Source organism: Dermochelys coriacea, chromosome 1 (assembly GCF_009764565.3).
Source record: "Dermochelys coriacea isolate rDerCor1 chromosome 1, rDerCor1.pri.v4, whole genome shotgun sequence".
NCBI lineage: Eukaryota > Metazoa > Chordata > Testudines > Dermochelyidae > Dermochelys > Dermochelys coriacea.
Window position 1 is genome coordinate 10,825,883 of NC_050068.2, and position 22,775 is coordinate 10,848,657.

General features: G+C 42.8%; 1 protein-coding gene across 16 annotated transcripts in view; it reads left to right on the forward strand.

Moving 5' to 3' along the window:
• The window catches only part of FAM168A (family with sequence similarity 168 member A), a 362,823-nt gene that overhangs the window by 219,245 nt on the left and 120,803 nt on the right, over window positions 1-22,775 (forward strand). Inside the window, exon 1 of one of the 16 annotated variants that reach the window (XM_043504038.1) lies at window positions 22,006-22,348. The exons of 14 other annotated variants lie outside the window; for them this stretch is intronic. In XM_043504038.1, the coding sequence (XP_043359973.1) occupies window positions 22,141-22,348 (208 nt within the window). In that variant the 5' untranslated portion in view covers window positions 22,006-22,140. Of the gene's footprint in view, window positions 1-22,005; window positions 22,349-22,775 lie in introns of those variants that run through there. One more of the 16 variants, XM_043504039.1, reaches the window with a different exon arrangement.

Sequence of the window (22,775 nt, forward strand, 5' to 3'; positions counted from 1 at the left end):
GCCCTTCCCATCTGGTGTCCCAACACTGGCCATTGGGGAAGATTTGCTACTGGCAGTCACAGATTGGCTACCTGCCATTGTAGGCTGTCCCATTATACCATCCCCTCAATAAACTTATCAGATTCAGTCTTGAAGCTAGTTAGGTTTTTTGCTCCCACTGCTCCCCTTGAAAGGCTGTTTCAAAACTTCATTCCTCTGATGGTTTGAAACCTTCACCTAATTTCAAACCTAAATTTGTTCATGGCCAGTTTATATCCATTTGTTCTTGTGTCCACATTGGTGTTTAACTTTAACTCTTCTCCCTCCCTGGTATTTATCCCTCTGATGTATTTTAGAGAGCAATCCTATCTCCCTTCAGCCGTCTTTTGATTAGGCTAAACAAGCCAAGCTCTTCGAGTCTCCTCTCATAATGTTGGTTTTCCATTCCTCCGATCATCCTAGTAGCTCTTCTCTACACCTGTTCCAGCTTGAATTCCATTTTCTCAAACATGGAAGACCTGAATTGCACTTAGTATTCCAGATGAGGTCTCACCAGTGCCTTGTGTAATGGTACTAACCCTTCCCTATCTATTGGAAATACCTGGCCTGATGCATCCTAGGATTCTATTAGACTTTTGTACAGCTGCATCACATTGGTGCCTAATAGTCAGCCTGTGGTCAACCAATACACCCAGGTCTTTCTCCTCCTCTGTCACTTCCAACTGATAAATCCCCAGTTTATAGCAAAAAAATCTTTTTGTTAGTCTTTAAGTACATGACTTTGCACTATTGCATTTCATCCCATTTCTATTACTCCAGTTTTCAAGGTCATCCAGATTTTCTTGTATGATATTCCAGTCCTCCTCCATGCTGGCAATATCTCCCAACTTTGTTAAATTTGTTAGTCTCTAAGGTGCCACGGGTACTCCTTTTCTTTTTGCGAATACAGACTAACACGGCTGCTACTCTGAAATCTGATCCCAACTTTGTGTCATCCACAAATTTTATTAGCACAGTCCCACTTTTTGTGCCAAAGTCATTAATAAAAATGTTCAATAAGATTGGTCCCAAGACTGATCCCTGAGGAACTTCACTAGTAACTTCCCTCCAGCCTGACAGTTCACCTTTCACTATGACCCATTGTTGCCTCCCCTTTATCCCAATTTTTAGAGTTTACCTCTATGTCCTTACCTACTTTCTCTTTCAAAATTTGTTCCAAGACCTTACATACAATTGAGGTCAAACTAACAGGCCTGTAGTTTCCCGGATCACCTTTTTTCCCTTTCTTAAAAATAGGTGCTATGTTGGCACTTCTCCAGTCATAGGGTATGAACCCTGAGTCTACAGATTCAAAAATTCTTGCTACTGGGCTTGCAATTTCATTTGCCAATTCCTTCAGTATTCTTGGATGAAAGATTATTTGGGCCCTTTGATTTAGTGTCATTAAGATGTTTAAGTTTGATTTCCACCTGGGATGTGGTAATTTCTCCTTCCATATCCTTATTTTCATTAGCCGCCCTCCCCCACCACCACTATCCTTAAGCTCCTCATTACCCTTATTAAAAACTGAGGCAAAGTATTTGTTTAGGTGTTGGACCATACCTAGATTATCTTTAATCTCCACCCCATCCTCAGTGCTTAGTGGTCCCACTTCCTCTTTCTTTTTCTTTTTATTTATATGGCTGTACAACCTTTTATTATTGGTTTTAATTTCCTTTGCAAGGTCCAGCTCTGCTTCTCTTTTGGCAGTTCATTTTCCCCCCTCTGCTTTCTGACCTCCAAGAGGTCACTTTCCTGGCTGAACCTTCCCGTCTTCCCTATGAATTTTTTTCCCTTGCTTGGGACGCAGGCTTCAGACAGTTTTTGCAACTTCGACTTAAAGTAATTCCAAGCCTCCTCCACATTCAGATCCTTGAGTTCTTCAGCCATCACATCCAGGAAAATCTGGGACCTACTATTATTAGTAGCAGGTTATGAATATTGGCCGTATACTGGCTTGATTTCTAAATGACCTTAGTAGAGCATTTGGTCAGTTCCTGGAGAAAGGAATTTGCAAAGTTAAGTGCCCAATCAAGAAGCACTGAAGGAACAATGCATCTTGGAATACTCCAATCCACATAAGAAGTCTTCCTGGAGACATTCAAGATACCATGTGGGCAATGGCTTCTGCCTGTAAAAACTGTGAGTCATGTATGGACATGTGACTTGCCCAGGTGTCTCCAGAACTCCATCTTGGAGCTGGACTTTGCATAGAAGAGAGGAAGGGGTCTCCACCCACAAGAGAGAGTCTATTTAAGCCCTTGGGAGACCCCTCCATTTTGTCTTCAGCTGGCTAAGGAGATAGCCTCTCCACCCCCAAGGACACCTGAAAGAAACTGGAACAAAGGACAGGGGGGGTGAGTGCTTGCTGGACCCAGACTAGATTTAATAAAATCACTTTTTTTACTTATTAATTAATGTAGAGTATGTATTAATACTTGGGGGGGGGGTCAAACAGCTGTGCCTATCTCTCTATCAGTGTTATAGAGGGTGAACAATTTATGAGTTCACCCTGTATAAGCTTTATATAGGCTAAAACGGATTTATTTGGGGTTTGGACCCCATTGGGAGTTGGGCATCTGAGTGTTAGCCAGGAACACTTCTGTAAGCTGCTTTCAGTTGAGCCTACAGCTGTTAGGGGACATGGTTCAGACCTGGCTCTGGGTTTGCAGGAGGCTAGTGGGTCTGACTCAAACCAGGCAGGATGCTGGAGTCCTAAGCTGACTGGGCAGGAAAGCAGGGGTAGAAGTAGTCTTGGCACATCAGGTGGCAGCTCCCAGGGGGTTTCTGTGATCCAATCCGTCACACTTATAATATCTGTTTTCACTTTCTGCACCAGTCATTCTAGTTCCTCTATTTTGTTGCATTGGCTCCTTGCATTGGTATACAAATATCTTGTTTCTGCTTCGCTTCACCCAGATTCCTCACCAGACTCAGTACAGACATTCTACTGCCAGACTCGCCTACCTGACTGTTAGATTCCTTGGTATTGGCATTGTTTTTCCTCTTAATGCCTATTCCCCTACCCATTGCTATTCCTTTCTTCATCGCTGTATTCTCTTTCTTGATTTTCCTATCAGTCAGTATTAGAATCAGGTGTCAAGATTACATGAGTATCTCCCAGTAATCTCCTCTGAGTTCCTAGTTTAAATCTTTTAATCAGTTGTACCAACCTCCATCCCAGAAGTCTATTTCCCTCTCTACTCAGGTGGAGTCCATGACTGCCTCACAATGACTTAACATCCCAAAGTCCTCTTTATAGCACTACTACTGAGCTATCTGTTGATCATCATAATCTTGTTTGCCTTCACTCTTCTCCTCCGGAGACAGGTAGAATCCCACTGAAGACGACCTGAGCCTTCATTTATTTAAATGTCTTCCCTGGAATAGTCTCCCTTGATGTGTTCTGGAAAGAATCTAGCAGTATCATTTGTTCCCACATGAAGAACAATCAATGGATTCTTTTCTGCTCCTATTAAGATCCTCTTCAGCCTCAGGTCCATATCCGGTATCTTAGGTCCTGGCAGACAGCACACCCTTCCGTTCTCTGGATCAGGTCTGGTGACAAGCCTGTGTGGTGTTCTGAGTAGCAAGTCCCCAATGACATAGACCTTCCTCTTTCTGTGTTGTTCTTTGACCTTCTTCCTGTTCTTTCGGGATGCAAGTCCTTGTACCTTTTGTTCTGGTCATCCTCGTTGTCTCTTCCATTCCTTGAATTGCTACTCCTTCTGCCTCTGTATTTGTCATAGCCTTCCTGCCTCAGCTCCTGTCAAAGGGGGAAAAAACAAATAAACCCCAAACATACACCAAAAGAAAATCAGAACACCACACGCCCCCTCTCCCATAAGCCCCCTACAAACTCCTACTCAAACTCCACTGTTTTCATCTCTGTTTGCTGACTCCTGGGAGACTGGTTGGCTGCTTGGCTTCCTTTATAGGCCCCCCTAATCAAGGAAGTCCATCTCCCCCAATCAGGGCAGCCCCACCTCCCAATTAGGGTTCTGCTGTGATGGAATGTCTACTTCTGTCATAGCACACTGCCCCCTAACAGCCCCTGCAAAGAGAAGGAAAAAACCACACAAAACAAGAACTCACTCATTGCCCATAAGGAACAGGTGCTTGCCTCCTCCTTTCTCCTCCATGACAACTTCCACTCAAATTCCCCTGTTTTCAGTTCTGTTTGCTGGTTCCTGGGTCTCTGCTCCTGTTAGACGTGTAGCAGCCCTGGAACCTGAACCAGTTTGTTTATAGAATTGCAGTGATCCAGGTCATCAGTGTAATGGAGTGCTCTCAGGGATGAGAGGCAATTCAGTGTAGTGCCCACAGAATTGATCTGGTCCCTATTCTGCTTCCTACCTGCCACTTTCATCATGTTTCATTAACTCTGTCTATTGAATACAAACATGAGGGGCAACAGAACTGACAGGTCTCGCATAATCCTTTTTCCTCATCACTAATGATTCACTTTTATGGAGCTGATGGCTGATGAATCACAGAAAATCTGGAGTTTATAAGCTTTACTGCTGAACTTTCACATTTATCAGACATTGCTTGGTTCAAAATTGCATTCTGTGGGTGAAATGCAATTGTTGACTGCAGTAAGTAGAAACTCAAGCACAATCAGTAGGTTTAGGTAAAAGGGGTCTTTTAAAACATAATTTATAATAACCTGCCTTTTTCTACATGACATATATTGTCTGTAACTGATGTTGTTACATATTGAAGTGGAGGTTATTTATATCCCTCCAAGTTGCCTTCAAAGTGCGAGTATCTTTAGATAGATAGATATGTGCATGCACACGCACACACACACATACCCAAGTTCCCATTTCACCCCCAAACAATCCCATAAGAATGGCCATTCTGGGTCAGACCAATGGTCCATCTAGCCTAGTATCTTGTCTTCCAACAATGGCTCAGACAATATGCTTCAGAGAGAATGAACAGAATGGGACAATTATCAAGAGCTCCATCCCCAGTCATCCAGTCCCAGTGTCACAGGGAGGCACAAGTTTCCTTCCCCATTTCCCAGCGCCCTGTGCTTGGGCTGGCAAAAGAAAAGATCTCAGATGCCTCTTGCAGGTGCTTCACCCATGTTTTTATTTACTGTAGCTGTACGGTCCCAATTCCCCCAACACCGGTCCCCGCTCTGACCCCTCACTGGGTCCTCTGGCCCTTGAGGCTTGTGTCAGCCAGCAGAGACAGAGCCTCAACCCTCCTATCTTCCTGTCTGGCTCGCCTCCTTCCTGAGCTTTTCCCTGGGTTTATATGCCTTCCCAGTCATCAACCCAGTTTGTTCCAGTAGGCTCAGCGGATCACCCTGAGCCTGCCCTCATTAGGGCCTGCAGCTGGGCTCCCTGTTAAGGGTCCTAGGCCCATACATCCGGCCATCCTACAGGGAAGCAGGGGGAAGCTGGCTCTTTAGCAGGGCACCCAAAGGTTTTTTTCCTTTGCCCCGTGACACCCAGCCTCTGGCCGTCATTGGTTTAGGGACACCCAGAGCATGCGATTGCATCTCTGACCATATTGGCTAATAGCCACTGATGGACCTATTCTCCAGGAATTTATCTAATTCATTGTTGAACCCAGTTGTACTTTTGGGCTTCACAAAATCTTCTGGCAAAAAGTTCTACAGGTTGACTGGACATTGTGTGAAGTATTTCCTTATGTTTGTTTTAAACCTGCTGCCTATTAATTTAATTGGGTGACCCCTGGTTCTGGTGCTATGCAAAGGGTAAAATAACACTTCCCCATTCACTTTCTCCACACCATTCATGGTTTTATAGACTTCTATTATGCCCCCTTCTTCCCCAGTCACCTCTTTTCTAAGCTGAAAAGTCCAAGCCTTTTTAATCTCTCCTCATACAGAAGCTGTTCCAAACCACTAATAATTTTTGTTGCCCTTCTCTGTATTTTTTCCAATTCTAATATATTTCTGTTGAGATGGGGTTGACCAGAACTGCACACACTATTCTGCTTGTGGGCATACCATGGATTTATATACTGGTGGTATGATATTTTCTTCTTCTTATTTAACCCTTTCCTAATGGTTCCTAACATTGTTAGCTTTTTTTAACTGCTGCTGCACACTGAGTGGATGTTTTCAGAGAACTATCCACAATGACTCCAAGATCTTTCTTGAGTGGTAATATCCAATTTAGATCACATCATTTTGTATGTATAGGTGGAATATGTTTTCCAATATCCATTACTTTGCATTTATCAACATTGAATTTCATCTGCTATTTTGTTTCCCAGTCACCCAGTTTTGTGAGATCCCTTTGTAATTTCGTAGTCTGCCTGGGACTTAACTATCTTGAGGAATTTTGTATCATCTGCAAACTTTGCCACCTCATTGTTTACCCTTTTTTCCAGATCATTTTTGAATACGTTGAACAGCACTGGCCTAAGTACAGATCCTTGAAGGAATCTGCTATTTACTTCTCTCCACTGTGAAAACTGACTATTTATTCCTATCTTTTGTTTCCTGTCTTTTAACCATGAGAGGACCTTTCCTTTTACCGCATGAATGCCTCCTTTGCTTAAGAGACTTTTATGAGAGACCTTGTAAAACGCTTATTGAAAATCCAAGTCCAAGGGGTGGACAAACTTTTTGGCCTGAGGGCCACATTTGGGAATGGAAATTGTATGGAGGGCCATGAATGCCCGGTGTGGGAGGGGGACTCTATGGGGTGTAGCATGGAGGGGATCAATAAGGGATGTTACCGAGGAGGGGGACTCCTGGGGTGAGGGGGGCTCTACAGGGCGGTACCGGGGACTCATAGGGGCCCTGCTGGAAGTAACACCAAGGAGGCCGTACCAGGCACTGCCCCAGGCGGAGGCACCCTAGCTGGAATGGGTGCGGCCCGTGGGTTCGAGGCTCTCGAGGGTGTGGCCATAGGAGACCAGGACGGGATTGGGTGTGCTGCCGCGTAGGGGGGCTGCCACGTGGGGGTGGAGTTCTGATCCCGGAAACAGCTTGGTGAAGTCCTGCCTGCCCAGTGTGGCTCTGCATGCCAGAAGATGGTGCTGATCAAGGAAATTGTGAGTTGGGGGCTGGGGAGCACCGGGCGGGTGGAGCGGGGCAAGCCCTCAACCCTGCTCCCCGGCAGGAGCTCAAGGGCCGGATAACAATGTCTGACGGGCTGGAAGCAGCCCGCAGGCCGTAGTTTGCCCACCCATGAAGTACACTATATTCTCTAAATCACCCTGGTCCACATACTTACTGATATCCTCAAAGAATTCTAATAGATTCATGATTTCCCTTTACAAAAGCTGTGTTGACTCTTCCTTAAACACACTGTGTTTATCTATGTGTCTTTCCTTTACTATAGATTCAACCAGTCTGCCTTGTATTGAAGTTACGCTTACTGGGCTGTAATTGTCAGGATCGCCCCTGGAGCCTTTTTTTTTTTTTTAAATAGGCATCACATTAGCTATCTTCCAGTCATCTGGAACAGTGGCTGATTTAAGCAATAGGTTACATACCACAGTTAGTAGTTCTGCAGTTTGTTACTTTAGAACTCTTGGGTGAATTCCATCTCGTCCTGGTCACTTATTAGTGTTTACTATATCAATTTGTTCCAAACCTTCTCTGTTGTCGCCTCCGTTTGGAACAGTTCCTCAGACTTGTCACTTGAAAACAATGACTCAAGTGTGGGAATCTCCCTAACATTCTCTGCAATACCAATTCATTTCCCCACCTAATAACCACATTAACTGCTGATGAATTTCAAGACTTTAACATATTGAGCAAAAAGATCTTCTAATTAAAACATTTGCTATTGCAGTGTTGACCTAGCATGGACCTTTTGTATTGTATTGTATTGCAACCAAGCCACGGGCAAAGGAAGAGCTACTAAAAAGGGGATATGAGGAAGAAAATAATTATGAGAGTGAATAGTACACCGTCATATTTTATTGAAAATGCTCAGCCTCAACCTAGTGCAATCAGGTTTTCAATGCCATGAAATGTACGTACTCATTTGTAACACTGTAGTATCATGATAGATTCCATAAGAGAGTTTACCTATATTTTGAAAGCTCTGCATTTGCTCTTCTGTTGTATTTAGGAGAAAAAAACTTAAGAAGTAGACTCCATTCTGCAAACTCATCCACATGCTTAACTTTAAGCACATGATTAGTGAGCGTTCACAGGTTTGGGGCCTAAAGTGACCAGTGAGATGCACAGGCATATTTGGGGTCAGGAAGGAATTGTTCCCTAGGTCAGATTGGCAGAGACCCTGTGGTTTTTTCGCCTTCCTCTGCAGTATGGGGCAGGGGTCACTTGTGGGTTTAAACTAGTGTAAATGGTGGATTCTCTGTAACTTGAAGTCTGTAAACCATGATTTGAGGATTTCAGTAACTCAGAGGTTAGGGGTGTCTATTACAGAGGTGGGTGGGGTTCTATGGCCTGCAATGTGCAGGTGGTCAGACTAGATGATCACAATGGTCCCTTCTGGCCTTAAAGTCTATGAGTTCCCTCTCCTCTCCTGCCTATTGATCATAGCAAGAATTATTCCTCATAAGAACATAGAACATAATAGCTATTTATACCATTGCCAAAGACTGGGCTTACGAGGCAGCCAGTATAGGATTGTGATGCTTTGTGGGGGTGATTGATTGTGAGTGGAGGAGCTGAGTCTTTGTTCTAGGAAGGTACAAGTGCAGTGCTTGCTTGTTTGCAAGAGGTTTGTCTCAAGCTGAGAGGCAATAACAGAGTTGAGCTCTGGTTCTAAAGGTGTTTGGGCTGTGTGGGCATTCAGGCGCTGAGTCAGGGTATTAGACTTCTCAAAGAGAATTTAATGGATTAAATAAATAACCCCCACTAAAAAATAACTTTTGAAAACACAAATATGCACCCATCCATAGAGAAATCAATCTTACCCAGTGTTAAAACCCGGAGAGAGCTTCAGGTGGCCAATGAATCAGGAAGTCTAGTCACTGCTGGGGTTTTACTCAGTTTATTGCACTGATTGCAGGCTGGATGACTACTTGCCAAGTGGCATTCTGTACCAATATATCTGGTACAAACAGCTCCAGGCCCCCCAAACCCAAGTACTGCATCTTGAAGCCAGGCTTGGTGTACTAAAGGATGAACAAGACACAGAAATGTTTATAAGACACAGTGTTACCCACACACTCTAGGGCTTCCACCTTTACTCAGTTTCTAGGGCTCAAGGCGCAACCAGTTGATTTCGGCACCCTTACCCTTTCCCACTTCTTAGGGCTCTGTGGGAAAAACACTTATCTTTACCCAGTTCCTAGGGCTTAGGGCCATCCTTAACCAATTCCTAGGGCTCAGGGCATAATCTTCTGTGGGTTTGCAGGATCTTTTACCAGTGAAAGAGCTTTACACATATCTTTATCCTCTATTTATTAACAAGTATCAAGCAGAATACGCATGCTAAGCATACAGTGCTATGCTCACTAATACTGATCATGCCGGCAGACTTTCCCCGTTGGCCAGACACGGTCAGTCTCATCTGGATTGTGGTTGCTGCACGTTATGGCTGTGCAGAGGATTCTTAGCAGTTCTGATCTTGGGCTGTGTCTTAGAGGCGAGTTCTTCTTCTTCATTGTCTTCTTCCAGGTCTTTCCTTCTTTTCTTTTCCCAGCTGGTCTCCTTCTTGGATCCCAGATTATATAGTGAAACTTGAGTCCTGCTTAGTTGTACCTTAACAAATCATTTTACTAAAATATTACAAAATAATTCTTTGACCAATACTAAACTTATAGCAAAACAATTCTTTAACCAATCATATCCCACCACCTTAGTTGATTTAAATCTTACAAAATTACTTATGCAACAGACAGAAACACTCAAAGAACCAGACAGAGACCATACAGATAAACAATAGAGAAGTGGGGACCATAAAAACAAAACAGTAAAGAAGTAGGGATTTCACAACCACAACTGTTGATAAGTGATTTCTTGCCAGACAGAATGCCATTAAACAAAATTTTCTTTAACCATCTTAAGATCAGTTTCTTTATCTGAAAAAAGAAAAGGAGGACTTGTGGCACCTTAGAGACTAACAAATTTATTTGAGCATAAGCTTTCGTGAGCTACAGCTCACTTCATTGGATGCATTCGGTGGAAAATACAGTGGGGAGATATATATATCGCCCACAGAGAACATGAAATAATGGGTTTTATCATACACACTGTAAGGAGAGTGATCATTTAAGATGAGCTATTACCAGCAGAAATGGGAGGGAGTAAGAAGGAAAACCTTCAGTGGTGATAATCAAGGTGGGCCATTTCCAGCAGTTAACAAGAACGTCTGAGGAACAGTGGGGGGTTGGGGGGGGGGGGAGAAATAACATGGGGAAATAGTTTTACTTTGTGTAATGACCCATCCACTCTCAGTCTCTATTCAAGCCTAAGTTAATTGTATCCAGTTTGCAAATTAATTCCAGTTCAGCAGTCTCTCCTTGGAGTCTGTTTTTGACGTTTTTTTATTGAAGGATAGCCACTCTCAGGTCTGTAATCGAGTGACCGGAGAGATTGAAGTATTCTCCAACTGGTTTTTGAATGTTTTGAATGTCACAGCTAACCTGGTGACTGAACTTTGTGACTTTGTCCACACCCATAACTATTTCACTTTTGGGGACAATGTATACCTTCAAATCAGCGGCACTGCGATGGGTACCCACATGGTCCCATAGTATGTCAACATTTTTATGGCTGACTTAGAACAACGCTTCCTCAGCTCTTGTCCCCTAATGCCCCTACTCTACTTGTGCTACATTGATGACATCTTCATCATATGGACCCATGGAAAAGAAGCCCTTGAGGAATTCCACTATGATTTCAACAATTTCCATCCCACCATCCACACAAGAGATCCACTTCCTGGACACTACGGTGCTACTAAGCGATGGTCACATAAACACCACCCTATATCGGAAACCTACTGATCGCTATTTCTACCTACATGCCTCTAGCTTTCATCCAGATCACACCACATGGTCCATTGTCTACAGCCAAGCTCTACGATATAACCGCATTTGCTCCAACCCCTCAGACGGAGACAAACACCTACAAGATCTCTATCATTCATTCTTACAACTACAATACTCACCTGCTGAAGTAAAGAAACAGATTGACAGAGCCAGAAGAGTACCCAGAAGTCACCTACTATAGGACAGGCCCAACAAAGAAAATAACAGAACGCCACTAGCCATCACCTTCAGCCCCCAACTAAAACCTCTCCAACGCATCATCAAGGATCTACAACCTATCCTGAAGGACGACCCATCACTCTCACAGATCTTTGGAGACAGACCAGTCCTTGCTTACAGACAGCCCCCCAACCTGAAGCAAATACTCACCAGCAACCACACAACAGAACCACCAACCCAGGAACCTATCCTTGCAACAAAGCCCGTTGCCAACTCTGTCCACATATCTATTCAGGGGACACCATCATAGGGCCTAATCACACCAGCCACACTATCAGAGGCTCGTTCACCTGCGCATCTACCAATGTGATATATGCCATCATGTGCCAGCAATGCCCCTCTGCCATGTACATTGGTCAAACTGGACAGTCTCTACATAAAAGAATAAATGGACACAAATCAGACATCAAGAATTATAACATTCAAAAACCAGTTGGAGAACACTTCAATCTCTCTGGTCACTCGATTACAGACCTGAGAGTGGCTATCCTTCAACAAAAAATGTTAAAAACAGACTCCAAGGAGAGACTGCTGAATTGGAATTAATTTACAAACTGGATACAATTAACTTAGGCTTGAATAGAGACTGGGAGTGGATGGGTCATTACACAAAGTAAAACTATTTCCCCATGTTATTTCTCCCTCCCACCCAACCCCCCACTGTTCCTTAGACGTTCTTGTTAACTGCTGGAAATGGCCCACCTTGATTATCACCATAAAAGGTTTTCCTCCTCTTCCCCCCCACCCCTCGCTTCCTGCTGGTAATAGCTCATCTTAAGTGATCACTCTCTTTACAGTGTGTATGATAAACCCATTGTTTCATGTTCTCTGTGGGTGTATATAAATCTCCCCACAGTATTTTCCACCGAATGCATCCAATTATAGTGAGCTATATCTCACGAAAGCTTATGCTCAAATAAATTTGTTAGTCTCGAATGTGCCACAAGTACTCCTTTTCTTTTTGTGAATACAGACTAACATGGCTGTTACTCTTGAAACCTTTCTTTATCTGGTGATGGTGGGTACTATGAGGAGAGGATTGCCTTCTTAACAGCCCGATATTACGTTGTTTTAATGTAATTTAGATGGAATGTGAGGATGTGATTTTCTGCTTTTTGGCTCATGATTGCTGCTCTCCTAATATGGCTGCAGGAAATGGCCTTAGACCTTACAGGGAAAGCCCTCATCCTTACAACAGTGCAATTTTAGAATTGTCCCACCTCATAACCAATCCCTTAGTCAAGGAAACCTGCCCCGTGTAGTGGCAACTCGTGGGAGGGGCACAAAGGGTCAAATGACCCTCCAGCAGGGTCAAGTGATCCCTGCAGCCGGTCCAGGTGGAGTGAGGAAGGGGCGGAGCCAGAGCTGGAAGAGGAGAGGTGGGGCTAGAGCCTCTCCTCTTCCAGCCACACTGCATGGGACGCTGCCCAGTGCAGTGCAGTGTCTGACTGGGAGAGCGCCTGGCTGCGGCAGCAGCTGGCTGCCCCCTGCCCAGGCTCAGCTTCTGGGAACAGTGGCCGAGCAAGCCAGAGCCCCCCACCCCACCCCCACACCTGCAGCATGTTCAGAGTCGGCTCCTGTCCCCAGAAGCTGAGCCTGGGCAGGGAGTGGGCTGCCACTCTTGTCAGGGGGAGCCAGTGCAGCAGGAGGTCAGAGCCCCCTTCCCCAAGTAACATGGGATGGGAAGGGGATGGAGGAGAGCACAGGGGCCCAAGGATGGGGATGGGGTGGGTTGGAGAGGAATCACGTGGGGCGGTCACATGTCTTCCCCTTTAGCTGGTGTCCCCTTTGTGTCCATCCCATGGGTCATTGGAAGAGGAATGTAATTATTCCTCATGCTCCAAGTTCAGTTAAGTGATAGGGACGCAGAGGATTCCACCATAAAAAATACTGATATCTAGTAATGAGGTGAGCGCAAGAAATGTTTGGTGACTTGTCTGGCAGGTGGAAGGGTGATGGAATTCATGAGACATATAGACAGACTTTTAGAAGTGCTGAAGAGGCCTGTGATGCATCCAGTTTAAAAACAGCTATAATTGGTACAGTGATGTAAGAAAGAAGTCTTGGAAGCTAAATTTATAGAAGGTAGAAAACTCAGTGGTGTTGGTCCTGCTTTGAGCAGGGGGTTGGACTAGATGACCTCCTGAGGTCTCTTCAAACCCTAATCTTCTATGATTCAAGTAAGAGACCATCACATTAGCTTTCACTGTAATGTTTCTGGTTCTAATAACAAAGATAGCTAGACAAGGAATGCATATGGACTCTGAAACAAAAACAAAAGCAGAAAGGTGGGGGGAAATATATGATTAAACAGCAAGATATAAAAGTATTCAGATTAAAGTTATTCTTCTGTAAGACAAAATACAATGCAAGGGATGTCTGTGCAAAGGACATAAACTATGACAGGTGAAATGTAAGATGAAAATTATGAGAGCAAAGACTGGATCTGAAAGCAAAAAGCCAAATGGTGCATTTAACTGGAGTTTATAAAACAGATATACCAACAACAGTGTTGGTAAGAGTTTGCCATTGCTAGAATTCAGTCCTCAGTTCTTCATTTTTATACTCTGTTTTTGCAGCATCTTTGTCTTTTTGGTGCATTTTAACACTGAAAAAATTCTGACCAGAATAACCATCTCTTGGAAAATTGAAATTGAACTCTGTTTCCTTAGGCTTGGTTTACACTACAGACTTACGTTGGTATAGCTCAGTCACTCAAGAATGTGGAAAATCCACACCCTGAGCAATGCAGTTATACTGACCGAACTCCTGGAGGGCTTCTCCATCAAAAGGAGGGCTGAAGAATAGCCACTCTGAGGTCTCTAATCGAGTGACCAGAGAGATTGAGGTGTTCTCCGACTGGTTTTTGAATGTTACAAACAGCCCTTCAACCTGAAGCAAATACTCACCAGCAACCACACACCACACAACAGAACCACTAACCCAGGAACCTATCCTTGCAACAAAGCCCATTGCCAACTGTGTCCACATAACTATTCAGGGGACACCATCATAGGGCCTAATCACATCAGCCACACTATCAGAGGCTCGTTCACCTGCGCATCTACCAATGTGATATATGCCATCATGTGCCAGCAATGCCTCTCTGCCATGTACATTGGTCAAACTGGACAGTCTCTACATAAAAGAATAAATGGACACAAATCAGACATCAAGAATTAAAACATTCAAAAACCAGTCGGAGAACACTTCAATCTCTCCGGTCAATCGATTACAGACCTGAGAGTGTCTATCCTTCAACAAAAAAAGTCAAAAACAGACTCCAAGGAGAGACTGCTGAATTGGAATTAATTTGCAAACTGGATACAACTAACTTAGGCTTGAATGGAGACTCGGAGTGGATGGGTCATTACACAAAGTAAAACTATTTCCCCATGTTATTTCTCCCCCCCCACCCCATCCCCCACTGTTCCTCAGACGTTCTTGTCAATTGCTGGAAATGGCCCACTTTGATTATCACCACTGAAGGTTTTCCTTCTCCCGCCGCCCCCCTTCCTGCTGGTAATAGCTCATCTTAAATGATCACTCTCCTTACAGTGTGTATGATAAAACCCATTGTTTCATGTTCTCTGTGGGTGTATATAAATCTCCCCACTGTATTTTCCACTGAATGCATCTGATGAAGTGAGCTGTAGCTCACGAAAGCTTATGCTCAAATAAATTTTAGTATCTAAGGGGCCACAAGTACTCCTTTTCTTATTTTCAGGCCTTTGATCATTCTCATCGTTCTTCTCTGAAATCCCCCCGCCCCACAGCTCTGCAGTATCCTTTTGGGGTGGGGTGAATGGTACTGCCCAAACTATCTAGATAAGGGGACACTACTAATTTATATAAAGGCATTGTAATAATATCCATGTTATTCTCTGTTCCATTCATTCCCTGTGCATGCTAACATCTTGTAACTTGTTTTGACTTGCTGCTGTACATTGAGCGGAGGTTTTCATGGAGCTGTCATTGCAGACACCCAGGCCCCTTTCTTGAGCTGTTAGTTAGTTTAGAGCCATGTGTGGTGTGTGAATATTTTCTTTTCAATATGCTACTTTGCATTTACCACCACTGGATTTCATTTGCCATTGTTCTGCCATTTCCCAGTTTGCTCAGGTCCCTTTTACAGCCCTTTCTGGTCCTGTTACCTAAATATCTTTGCATCATCTGCCAATTCTATTACTTCACTATTTCTCTCCCTTTCCAGATGACAGGTAATAAATTAAACATTAGTTTATTCATTTTTCTTTTTCTAAGAAACATTAAAGAGTATTTTTGGTCTGTGAGGATTAATATGTAATTTTTTAGACTTTGTAACCAGATATACAGTATTGGGGTGGGGGAAGGAAGAGCTACTCTTAACTGTGTCATTAGCTATCCTGCCTCGATATCTCCAGTTAAGTAGGTTATTGGTTTTGCCTTCCAAGTTCCAGCTCTCTTCCTCGTCACCAGCCACAGATAAAGGCTTATGCTTGCTGATGCTACCAATGCTTATAATAGTCATTAAAGATGTTAGACCAAGGTTATAGGAGTCCCTGAGATTGAAACAGGCCTTTCATTATAGAGCAGCTTTTCCTCCCCACTTACCCATGGAGATGCTCATCTATTTAACCTGACCCATCACCAGCTCTCCAACAGGACCATTCTCATCTTGCTATGAGCACCTCCACGGTGACCTCTGAGCCAGGGGGACAGGATCAGGCTTCCCATTGAATCCTGTTGTCACAGCCAAGAGAGTTCATTAGAGTAGCAGTGCCAGTTGTTTCCTTCCCCTGGAGCTGAGAACATCCTACCCAGAACCCTCCGAGCCCTTGTCAATTTGCAGCATAAGCATGTATGCAGGAGCGAACTGTTTGTTTTCCACTTTCAAACATGCAATTCTTTTGGTATCTTGTAACTGAGGTGCCAAAATAAGCATGCCAGTGATAACAGCATGTGTGTTTGGACAGTTGGTAACTGAAATGTAGGGGAGGGGACAAGGGGCACTAAAGAGGGCTAGATGATCCTGTCTGTACTGGAACACTTGGTGATTGGGTTGCCGTACACCATGAATGCCAGCTGAAAGCGAGCTGAAGAAGAGCTCTGTGAAGCTTCAAAGCTTTTCCTTTCCACCAACAGAAACTGTTTTGAGAAGAGAGATTACCTCACCTTCCTTGTCTCACTCATATTCTGGGATGAACACAGGCTACAAAAACACTGCAAACTGTTGTTGAACTATCATTTTAGGATGTGTGTGTGTGTGTGTATGTATGTGTATATATATGTATATAGACAAAATAAATTCCTTATGTAGATCCAGTGCTGGGAATTAATTTAAATGCTTTCATTTCACTCTCAGTTTTTTTCTTATTGCCAAACTGTGACTAAATTTGATTCCCAGTTCATTTTAAAGAGTGCTTGGAGCCTTTTGAACCTGAAGAAACTGGGTCTCAGAGCACCTGAATCATGAGGCTCCATTTCAGTTCACATTGTCACAAATATACATCACTATTGTGAATTACATTTGTGCTTCAGGTCCTTGGTTCTAAAACAACTCTTTACTGCATATCATTAGCAAACAATAATACAGAACCTCTGTTCCTGATTGGTAGCTGATTTGGTAAATACCAATATTCCATTTTCACTTTTATTTACCTTTTCATTAAGTTTAAGTGGAGTGGCTCCCAAACCTACTCCCTAGCTGGAATGATGGAGTGGGGCTGGAGCTAGAGGCGCCAACTTTCCAATGTGCTGGGGGGAGGACTCACTGCTCAACCCCTGGCTCTGCCACAGGCCCTATCCCCACTCCATCCCTCCCCTGAGCTTGCCATGCCCTCACTCCTCCCCCTCCCCCCCCAGAGCCACCTGCATGCCACAAAACAGCCGATCAGGAGGTGCAGGAAGGGAAGGAGGGGGTGGGGCTGCATGTGGGCAGGAGGTGCCGGCAGCAGGGGAACTGATGGGGGGCTGCTGACGTATTACTGTGGCTGTTTGGCAATGTACATTGGTAAATTCTGGCTCCTTCGCAGGCTCAGGTTGGCCACCCCTGTGTTACAGTTTCAGGGTAAATGCATCTGTATTTCCCCTCCATGGTTCCTCTAGGGCACCCACTTAAAGGGTTTTAATATTGTACTTTTAAATTTATCAGAGCAAAATATATAACCATTGCACAAGTCAACAACCATTGTACAAAAGTGTCAATATGTTTTTTTTCTCTCCAGCATATATAGTTGAATCTTTTGACTTGTAAGAGCAAGTTCCATATCTCACATCTAAATGGATTTTGGATGCAACACTGTAGCCTTTCTAAGCTCCCCTGCTCCAATCATTTTGTCTTTGGACTACATATCCTGCTTCCACAAGCTTGTCCTTTTAAGCACTGCAGCATGGCCCAGACAGTCCTTCTGGATTTTCTGTCCTTGCATAAAGCCATTAGATTCCTATCAGTTAGAATGTGTATGAAGGGTTTCAAGATGAAATACAGCTGTCTCCTTCTTACGCCTCTGTATGTAGTAAATGCCTTTGTTTCTAGGCTTAACAGAACTACAGTTCCATGTGAAAATTCCATTAATCTCAGGCATCCAATGATAAAATGAACAAATACTATACATCATATGGTTCTCCTTATATAGATGTCCTTTTATGCAGTTTGCATGTAGAGAGCTCTCAGAAAATGGCTTCAGACCTATTATCGATAGATGTTTAAAATTTCCCAGCCTAAACTTGCCAGGAAACTTCTTTTTTCTCTTTCCAAATCTTCTTTTGTTTCTTGTAGATGCTGTATTCAGTATTTATAAGCAGAAAAATTAGATTGTAGATATCGCTACTGCTTCAAGCTTCATCACTGGTCTGCGGCACTGCCACCAAAGTTCCCCTCATTGTTCTACCATTTTCATCCTAACATTTTTCTACTCTCTCTAATGTGGCTGAACACTTATCACTTGAAAAAAAAATCTTTTAAACTCAGTCTCTGGGTAAAATTTTGGCTCCATTGAAGTTGATGGGGATTTTGCTATTGATTTCAGTGGGGCCAGGATTTCGCCCTTATTTTTCATCTCCTTAGGTGCTATCTTAATGGATTGGGAAGAGCAATTTCTTCCCCACTCATGTACACATTGATTTAGGAATTAATAGTTCACCATCATATCCCACAATTATATGGAGGATTCTTATCCCTCCTGTCCTTCTGAAGCGCATTTATAAAAGGGTCGTAAAGATTAAATCACAGTATTGCAATTGTGGCCTGTATCAAGATGCAAGGCTTTCACTGTGTCAATGGAAACTTACTACACACTGACCTGGGCAGATCTCTTCTGTTTATGTTGTATGCAATTCAGGGAGAGGCACCTGATTGATTGAGCTGCAAGCTTCTGCATCCAATTCTACTGCAGCTAATTTGCCAAAATTGGGGAACCATTGACTCTCGTAGCACTGGAAATCCTTCATAAAGTACAGAGATGCAGGAAATCAATGACATTGATAGTCAAGAAAGAGCAGTAGATATGTGATGTTAAACTTGGCTGAAGTTTTATTCGTACATGTTGCTATTCCAGCCTATAATCCACAAATTTTGAGATGTTCAGATGATAACATGGGTCAGAAAAGTTGCTGTTAAGTAATAGAAGAGGTATGCTGAGAATAACTAGATAACCTTTAAAAAAAAAAGAGAGAGCTTTGGTTTTCATTCCTCAGCACATGTGAACAGAAGCAATTTGAATCCTACCATGTCCCTCAGTTTCTCACGTTAGACTCTCAGCAGGGAAGTTTTGACAAAGTGTGAATATCAGCAAGCCAATGTTAAAGATGGGAACAAAGTTAGCCATTCAAATCTGGAAATGATCCTCACACCATGTGGATTCTTTACAGCTCTTTCAATAAATTAGTCTTTAGTCTTTTTGTGGAAATTTAATCCCTTTAAAAATTGGGCATCTTCAGATGACCTTTCCTACTGTAGTAATGTCATCTTTTCATCAAAATAGTTTTTCTTAGTTATCTTGCTCAGCTTGGAGCTGCAAGCCCTCTTATTACTCTTCAGTTTTATAATTCTCCAAAGATAAAGTAGTATTAGGAGCAGATCCCAGTTTTCTCTTGAAAGTTATTTCTGATTTCAATCATAATAAAGTTTTACCTTCATTCTGTCCTAATCCTAATAACAAGGAAAGAAGATTGCATTCTGTAGAGATTAGAAAAGCAATTAAATTTGAATTGGGGGGGGCGGGGGAGGGGAGAAATAACACTTCCGCTCTCTGTGGGCCGTATAAGGAAATACCCTCACCTCCAAAATATTGCTTTCTTGCTGGATCCATTCTTTTACCTTTTAGAAGTGAACTGTGCAAACACCTCTTGTCTGAAGATCAAAAATCAAACCACATGTGACAAGAATTGGCTCTCCATGATGGGCATAATGTATAGAACTTTTCTCAATTGATATGTTCAAACCAGTCATTCTTTTACTAATTACTATCATTTAGATTTTTGTTCTTTCTCGGGAAAGTTTTCAGCAGAGAAAATAGTATCTGTCTTTTAGGTGAGTTTTGTACACTTGAGGTTGTTGTTTGGCCATCTTTTTCTTCTTCATTTATTTAAATTTGTTCATAATCTTTGCCCATGATCAGTTCATGTGTGTGTCGCTGCTCCAGAGGGAGATGGCAACCTTGTGTGTGCCTTTGATCCAGTACACAGAAAGCTACCTTCATCTCACTGAGGTCATAGCATTGGAAATGGCAGATAGTAAGTACCCCAGAAAAAGAAGTCAAGGGTCACAATTCAGTTTAGCCACAAAAAAAGGGAATGTTTATTGGCCAAAGCTTGGGCGTGGAGAGACGGTGCACGCACCAGTCTGTTAGTTTAGCTGAGTTCGCACACTGTAAAATACAGCACTGGGAGATGATATATCTTTGCTTAAAACAGTCTCTCACTTATATCAAGTTACTACCATCTCCAGCTCTCCGGGCAAGAGGATCTAACAGTCACAGAAACAGAGGGTGCTGTCCCCATTACCGCCGAGTGACGGATAACTAAGAGGTTCTCTCCGCTTCTTTTTATAGTTCAGTAAACCTTTGAAATATATTCTTTTGATGTGAATCCCCAGATAAAGTTCTTCTCCCCTGCTGTTTGTCTTTTCCTGTTGACTTCCCATCCCCCTGTTGACTTGTATGTAAATGTAACTTCCATTGTTTCTGGCATCACTTGCTCAGTTTACATTGGAGACACAGGGATTATCTATATGCCAAAATTAGGACTGCTTAATTTAGGTTGACGTACAGCCACCACAGTAATGCTGTTGGTGTCCACGCTACCCTCATTCTGCCAGTGGTGCACATCCTCACTAGGAGCGTTTGCATCAACAGTGGTGGGGCATTGTGGGGGTACTGACGGCCACGTGGAGCTCACAGCTGGAGCCACCCATCCACCCTGGGGTGACCGCCCGAGCTGAGGGCTTGGCATGGGCTCACAGAGCCTACCAGCAGCCCTCTCCCCCATTCCTCCACGTCCTGCTAGGGGTCACACCCAATTTTCTTGGCAAAACTCTGCATTTGTTCCATTTCCTCTTCCCAACTGATGATCAGTTGGGAAGCGCAAACAGGACAAACACCAAGTTTTGCCAAAAAAAAAAAATCAGGACAGCTGGGACAGAGCTTAAAATAGGGACTGTTCCGGCCAAAACAGGATGTATGGGCACCGCACTCAGTATGATTCTGCTATGATAAAGTCTTATTTTGTACTCTGACTTTTTAAAAAGCCTTTGTTTTTATCAGCAACAAGTGGAACCTTTTGAAAGTCCATCTAGATTTTGAAATGTTTGGTATCCCACATTAGGTTATCCTGTGTGGGGAGGAGCTCCACAGTAAAATGAAATGGTTGTCTTTGTGCCTTTTTTATTGTACTTTGGCAGAAAGTTGCTTGGGGGGGGGTGTTAAAACTTATTCAGCCAGAGCTGTGATGGTGACAAACTGTCCTAAGGGTTCAGAGTAGCAGCCGTGTTAGTCTGTATTCGCAAAAAGAAAAGGAGTACTTGTGGCACCTTAGAGACTAACAAATTTATTAGAGCATAAGCTTTCGTGAGCTACAGCTCACTTCATCGGATGCATCCGAAAGCTTATGCTCTAATAAATTTGTTAGTCTCTAAGGTGCCACAAGTACTCCTTTTCTTTTTGTCCTAAGGGTATTTCTGCTCCTTGACATTTGCAAGTCAGCCAGTTGAAGACCTTTAGATAACTTTACAAAGCTTTACTTACTTGATTTGGCATTGCAATGGGACTTTAAATTTCACTGTCTATTGTATACATAGTGCTGTTTTGAAGGTCCAATATTATCTGATGTATTTCTTTTTTGTAAATATCTGTTTTCTTTATTTTCTGTGTCTCCATGTTAAAATGTTTTAGGTATTGCTCAAGAGAAAAAAGTGAATGTATGTGCAATATACCACGTACATGTTATTGTTTTAAAGCACCAAGTGGTTGGGAAGAAAGTGCCATTCCAATTGCTTCTTTTTAATGTAACACTTCGTTTTGGTGGCCATCCTAGATTTTAAGCAAATTTTCAGTTGAAGATTTTTTTTGACAGTGAGAGCTTAAGTGGAGTTGGAAAGAGTAGAAAGTTTTAATAACAGTGTGACAATGACAGCACTCCTGTTTGTATTGGTGTAGCATCCAGAATGTGCTAGACACTGTATAGTCTTTAGAAAGAGACAGTCCCTGCCCCAGAGAAGTTCCCAGCTAAGGGTACAGTCCTGCAAAGACATAGACTGAAATGTACTACTCAGGCATGAAGTTATCCATGTGTCTATTTGGAGCCTCTGGTCCTAAAAGACAAAAACAGAAAAATAGGTAGGTGAGGGAATGTGATACAACATTCAATCAGAATGTTCAGGGTGATGATCACTGGTACACCTATTATTAATTCCACTTCACTGATTTTACATTTATTTGTATGTAGTATTATCCCAATATGCCTTTTTACATAGCTATTTACTTGACTAAAATTCTTGTCTACAGGTTTTTTAATATTAAATTTTATATCTGGATAATTCTGAGAATCAAGACCTCTTTTCCAAGTGTCTCCAGGGCTACAGTGACAAAAGAATGCTGGAGTTCAGAACGCTGGAGTTCAGAAAGCTGGGTAAATCACACCTGGGTCTCTGACTTTTTCAAGAGAGGTATAAATTATCATTTAGGACTGGGTACAAGCAGCAATTATACAAAGCCAGAATTCTAATTTAATTTTGTTTGAATATGAGATTTGGAAGGATATGAGAATAAGTGAATTAATGTAGTTTTTTAAATCTAATTGCAGAAATATGTTCTACTATAATTACTACTCTCTTGAGATGGGTGCCCTGATTAAGATTTATGTAACAGTAATGTAGTCAGCATGTCTCCATAATTTTTCTCTTACACCTCTCTGGGATTTCATAGTTTTACTACTGGTTTTTCAGAAGAGAAACTGTATTATGGGTTTCCTAGTTATTCTGATCGTAATTCTTCTCACCCTGGCCCTTTGTTTTCAGCTCTACTAGTTTGGGCCCCATTCTTGCAAATGTGCAGTTGAGTCATTTTGTGCACATGGATAGTCCTATTGAAGAC